Consider the following 6,121-nt stretch of genomic DNA (forward strand, 5'->3'; position numbering starts at 1 on the left):
GAGTCCAAATAAGATTTCCGAAAGTATCCAAAGCATTGTTAGGGGTTCGAGCATATGTTCGAAGATTTTCTTGACTTGTATGAAAATATTTTGTTCTTAATACAATGCCGCGAGACGGTCTTTCCCACCGCAGATTAAGTTTTTTTTTCTGGAAATTATCCAAATCTAATGTCAGCTCGCCCTCTGCATAAACAAATATTGACAAAGATAATAATTTTACTATGAAGTTTGAATATCGCTTCTGTTCTTTCTTTCAAAAAAAAAACATCGATTCGTGCAGCGAGCATACATTCATAGAAATAACTGGACATTAAAAACATTAACAGGAGCACTAACTAATTTCTCAATTTCCATGGTGTTGTTGATTTGCCTTAGAACTATTCAGGTGTACAATGTAGAACAAGCATCTTTACAAGTCGAACACACTTGGCAACGGCACTGACTGTCAGGACACGTCTCCACTTCCATTTTTGGCGTGGAAGTTCTCCCAGAAAGAACCGTCTCAAGTTTTTACAGCGTCGTCATGGCAGGCACTCACATTGCATGCTTTCCATCACAACTCTCATCTACATACAATTGCTAATCGGAAGAACAAGAACCCTAGCGTAGCCATCATAGGAAAAAATAACACTGGCTGACTGTTCTTGAGAACATGGATGGCGGCGCAAAAGATGACCAACGATGGCTCAAATCAATGGGAAAAAAAAACTGATCTGATGTTATATCTTGTACAAATCCTCATCAGGAGGGTCCTGTATACTTCCGTCTCTGGAAGGGGATGCAAGCGCCTCCAGGCCGAGCTGCTGTCCGTCGGAGTCCGGTGACGGGATGTACATCTTGCACTCCAATGACGGCTCGCTCTTGCTCCGGCCATTCCCAGGCCGTGTCCGCCTGCTCTGGGGGACTGGCTTTCCGTTCACAGGCGGCACAGTGGCAGTCTTTACTGCTGGTTCCTGCTTGGCCTTCTCCTTCTCAACACTCTCTGCAGGCTCCTTCGGGACCTCGTAGAGCGTCACAGCACCTGTGATACTGTTCTGGAGGAGTATGTCTTGGCATTCAGACATGTTCTGCACCGCCTCAAAGGTCTCAACGACTTGGCTCATGGTTGGTCGCCCTTTGGGGTTCTGACTCAGGCAACGGTATGCAAGGCTTGCCACCTCAATGGCAGCCTTGGTGGAGTACTGCCCTTCCATTCTTGGATCAATGATCCTGAACAGCTTCCGGTTGTGAACAAGGAGAGGGCGTGCCCAATCAACTAGGTTATGCTCACGGGTTGGCCGGGTCTTGTCCACAGCCCTCCTTCCAATAATCATCTCCAGAAGCACGACGCCGAAGCCGTAAACATCACTTCGTGCAGTCAGATGGCCTGCAGCAAGTTAATTGTTGATTAAGGATTAACATATTTGAACTAGTAAAATGAAGTGTCTGTTCATTCTTGAGAACATGTTCATTTTTCTCTTTATAACATAGACTTGTTTTCTTATAATATAGGGAATTCCATCCTTACCAGTCATGACATATTCTGGAGCTGCATATCCATAAGTTCCCATAACTCGAGTTGACACATGGGTTTGGTCTCCACTAGGTCCTGTTCTTGCGAGACCAAAGTCTGAAAGCTTGGCATTGTAGTCCTGCAACAGCAGTCGTGGCATTGAGATGCTATCGGATGCAAATATATTAATATCTCAAGCTCGCAGTAAGAAATTTAGATCAGCATTCGTTGTGTGGTTCTGTGCTTCTAAAGATGGACTAGGCAAAATGATTAAGCATTCTTCAATGGCCTTACAACATGGAAAGCATTTTGGATGTGCGGAAAAGGCAATGAACTTCTAGGTCTCAATGAACATAGTACAATTTAAACTGAGCAGTTCCTAAAGATGTTGAGATTAAGGCAGATATACAGACAATGTGTCACAGCATCACCAATGCATTGTTCAGCAGTAGAAATATATTGTCTATACAATTTGGTTGGTTGGACATATGAGAAGTTCGACTCAGAAGCAATCTTAAAACTGGTACGTGAAATAGGGCAAAAATATCAAAACATCCAAACATAATAGATGAAACACGAACCGCATCTAATAAGATGTTTGAAGTCTTGAAATCCCGATAGATGATGGATCTCTCAGCTCCATGAAGGTACTCAAGCCCTCTTGCGGCACCCAGCGCAATCTTCATGCGTGTTGACCATGGCATATTAAGGCAAACCCCTGTTATGTTACAAGCAAAAGGATAAAATAAATGAAGAACCCTTTAGAATTGGTACATATAATTGATCTTCCAGACATTTAAAAGGTGTGTCAAGTGCTTCGCATATTAAATGTAGTACATAAACAAAAAAGTGTTATAGTATACATAAACTAAAGTGCTAGCTGGAAGCAGATATTACAATGCAAACAAAATAGTGTTCATTATCATTTCAAAAACAGAACCCTAAAATTTGCACATTATATTACCAATTAGATTTAAACAGAACTAATACAAATATCTTCTCTGCTGATTTGTCTAAATGCAAAAATGATGCACCCCATGCAGCTTAAGCTACTAAGAACACTGACTGCTAAAGAGGGCAGCAAAAATAGACAGTTGGAGCTTACGGCGAAAAAGGTGCTTTTCCAGGCTGCCACCAGCCATGTACTCATAGACAAGAAGTCTATGTGAACCCTCACAACAATAGCCAATCAGTTCGACGAGATTTGGATGGCTAAGTTGCCCAAGATAGTTGACTTCGGCCTGGAAACACATCAGAAAACCATTAGTGCAGTAATTGCAAGCAGTATATTGTTTACTCAGCATAGAAATGCACTCATCAGCATAGGTGTATGTGAATAATATTTATTCAAATATAGACAAGGACAATGACTTTCCAATATAATTAGAAATAATAATGGCCTTATCACTAGTTCACGTCTTCAAAATCTAATCAACCCATTCTCATGAAGGTTTGGTGTAGTGTATATGACCAAAGCCAGGTATAGAAACAGGAAGAAAGCAATGGGACTTACCAACCATTCTTTGTCTCCCTGAAATCCCTCTGGGTTTAGTTCTTTAACAGCAACCTGTCTAGATGGAAAACCTGCTCTAACATTTTCATCAATAACACCTTTGTAAACAACTCCAAATCCACCCTCTCCGAGAATTTGGTCTGGCCGGAAGTTTTTTGTGGCTGCCCTCAGTTCATTGTATGTGAAAATATTAACATTTCCATATCCTTCTACTTGTAAGTCCACAACATCTTTTGGAGGCGCAAGAACACTTGCTATAGCTTTAGAATCAGATTTAGACTTCTTCAAACCATCTGGTCCAGCAGCTTCAGCTGATAGAAATTTTAAGAAGCAACTTCATCAGGAAAGAATCAAAGATGTACATATATAGACATATAATCAATGCATATCTCAAATTAGAAATAGAGAATTACTCCCTCCCTCCCAAAAAAAAACAAGTTATTTTAGGAAATTTATGACAGATTAATAGGGAGGTAAAATAACCTTGTTTGCCCCTATTTAATAGCCATATGTGGCACTAATTGGTTGTTGCATGCACAGGCATAAAACGATTTGTTTTTTGAATCCTAGAATGACTTTTTTTTTTGGTTGGGGGGAGGGGGGCAGAGGGAGTATGATGTATATCCTTCAGTCCTAGGATAGTTTTTTTAAAATTCATACTGATCCCATGAAGTGAATGGCAATGGCTACTTTACTGTGTTGCACGTAATGCAAAAAAAAAGACACCACATCTTCGACTATTGTGCAGTCATAAGCATTACTGTGTCACAATGCTCCGTTGAGACCATTCTGACAGGCAGTCAGAATGGTCTTAAGGGAGCATCTATGGTCACAAGTTTCCATCAGCTAGACAGACCATGTTATATGTCATCTTCCCTTACGTATCTGGATAAATCAACTTCCACTAAACTTTTTGAAGATATTAGCACAGCAGTCCACTATCAAATCTCTCACTCTATACAATAATTGATTAATCTTGGCTGACTAACTTCCGAAGAATCGATTGAAAAGCTCAGCTTACAAGATTGCCAAGTTATCGGACTGTTCAAGTGCAGATTTTGCAGGTGGCTTAGTATCTAGGAACTTTGCCCATTTAAGTCCTACACAAAAAACATATATATAAGCTATATTTGACTTATTCTTCCCATAAACTACAGCTGGCCAAGTTATAAGGACCTTGCCTCAGATTGCAATTTCATAAGCCAAGTATGAGTGTATTTACAGTACCGCTACCAACAAGCGAAATTGTGACATGCAAAGTTAGTGCGAACAAAATAGAAGGCCATAGCATGAGCTCCCAAGCACAAGATGGCATCAAACAAGCCAACCCATCTTCCAAACACTAAATTCAATTATCCTAATCAAAATCCATCCTTTTGCCGCTTCTTCAGCTGATTTTACAAAGACCAATAAGAAAATGATTAATTCACAACCAAATTTCAAAGCCAACAACGCCAAACCTCCCCCATGAGCTCCATACACCTCCCAATAGTAAACTATATCAGAGACACCAGCAGAAGCGCACAAACCTGGCCTGCTCTGGAGCCGGTGCTCCTCCTGCGAGAAGCATCCGCCCATGGGAACCACCAAGATCGCGCCTTTCCCCCAATCCGGCCCTAATCCCTCCTCCACATCGCCCGCCTGCGGCCAGATCCACGCCTCAAACAACACCTTCGCCCCTTGACCAACCGGGACAACCCTACCCGCAAGCTCCCGCCGCACCAACCAACCGCTTCGTCCGCCACAATTCCGGTGCCGCCGCTGCCGCCCGCGTGAAGCGGAGCGCTAGCCGCCCGAATTGGCCGCCGGAGCTCCTGGTGAGCTCCTTCCGGATGCGCGTCTTCCACCAACCTGTCCCTCTCCTCTCGGGCGCGTGGTTTTACTCCACTAGCACCACTTCTTGGCCTTTATTTTCCGTTGGGGTGTTGGAATGCAGCAGCGAAGGCGAGGAGATGGAAGAGAAAAAGGCGAGGAAGCGGGTTGGAATGAGTAAAAGGAAGCTGCTTTGGATTTTGGATTAAGGTCCTGTTTGGCAGGGCTCCACGATGGCTCCAAGGCCGGCTTCTGCCGGAGCTCTGCCAAACGGGGTCTTCACCCTTGGCTCCGGCTCTGTAGCCCCATGAAACGCGTTCACTGGAACACTTTGGCGTTGGCGAAGCCACGAAATGGTGGCTTCACCTGGCTCCGAGGGACTCCAGAGCACCATTACCAGCCCTACCCTCGGGCAGACATGTGGCCGACAGCCGCCGCAGGACCGCGGCTTGCGGAGAGGAGGGTGGCCGGTGGGAGCTCGCCACGGCGAAGGGAAGTCGTGCGGCGGCAGCAGCTTGAGGTCCCAGGGTCGCCGGCGAAGCGGAGGTGGGGTGGGCAGCCGGAAGGGAGGAGGGCGGCGGCCAGCAGGGCCGCGAGTGCAGGGGCTGGCCGGAGCTCGCGGCGGCGGCCGGTGGGAGGAGGCGCAGACGGCAGGAGGAGGGCGCGGGTGGAGTCCGGCGGGTGCGGCCAAAGCTCGCAGCGGCGGCCGGCGGGAGGAGGACCAGGTGGTGCGGGCGGCAGGAGGGAGGCGGGCCGTGGGGAGGAGGCGACCGGCGGCGGTAGCGGGGAGGAGGATGCTGGTGGCGGCCACGGGGAGGGGCCGCGGCACGGGCGGAGGGCTGGAGGCGGCGGTGCAAGTGGAAATCGGGACGCGGGGCGGAGGAGAGGAAGGGGGACGGACGATTGGATAAGGAGAGGAGGAAAAAAAAAGAGGGGAAAAAAAGAGAGGAAAAAAGAGAAAGGAAAGAAAAAATAAAAAAAAAATATAGGAAAGGGCAACTTAGACATTTCACAATCCCAGTCCAATAGATGAAGCCATTTTGCCAAATGTTTTTCAAAACTGCTCCAGCTCCACCAGAAAAGCCTCTCCACCAGAGGAGCCGGAGCCGGAGCTCTCCCAAACAGGCCCTAAATAAACGCCGCGAACAACAACGACGCGGAGCAACCGGGGGTTGAGGTGTTTTTTTTTCCTTCCCTTTTGATCTTCCCTGTGGTTGGCGCTTTTGGTTGATGAACATGATAAGCGCGATTAGATAGTGACAGTGGTCTGGACAGAATCGGGCGGGTTTTTTCCTGTGAAAATT

The 6,121-nt window shown here is 46.1% G+C and overlaps 1 protein-coding gene across 1 annotated transcript; it reads right to left on the reverse strand.

Moving 5' to 3' along the window:
• Positions 1–336: 336 nt before the first annotated feature.
• On the reverse strand, positions 337–5,000 carry LOC120671528 (probable serine/threonine-protein kinase PBL17). Its single transcript, XM_039951891.1, has 6 exons — positions 4,535–5,000; positions 3,006–3,316; positions 2,598–2,733; positions 2,074–2,210; positions 1,508–1,631; positions 337–1,366 (listed from the first exon to the last, which is right to left on the reverse strand). Exons 1-6 carry the CDS (start codon positions 4,581–4,583, stop codon positions 720–722), a joined length of 1,404 nt encoding a protein of 467 aa, XP_039807825.1. The 5' UTR covers positions 4,584–5,000; the 3' UTR covers positions 337–719.
• Between the last annotated feature and the right edge of the window lie 1,121 nt (positions 5,001–6,121).

The sequence above is a fragment of the Panicum virgatum genome, chromosome 4N, assembly GCF_016808335.1.
Source record: "Panicum virgatum strain AP13 chromosome 4N, P.virgatum_v5, whole genome shotgun sequence".
NCBI lineage: Eukaryota > Viridiplantae > Streptophyta > Magnoliopsida > Poales > Poaceae > Panicum > Panicum virgatum.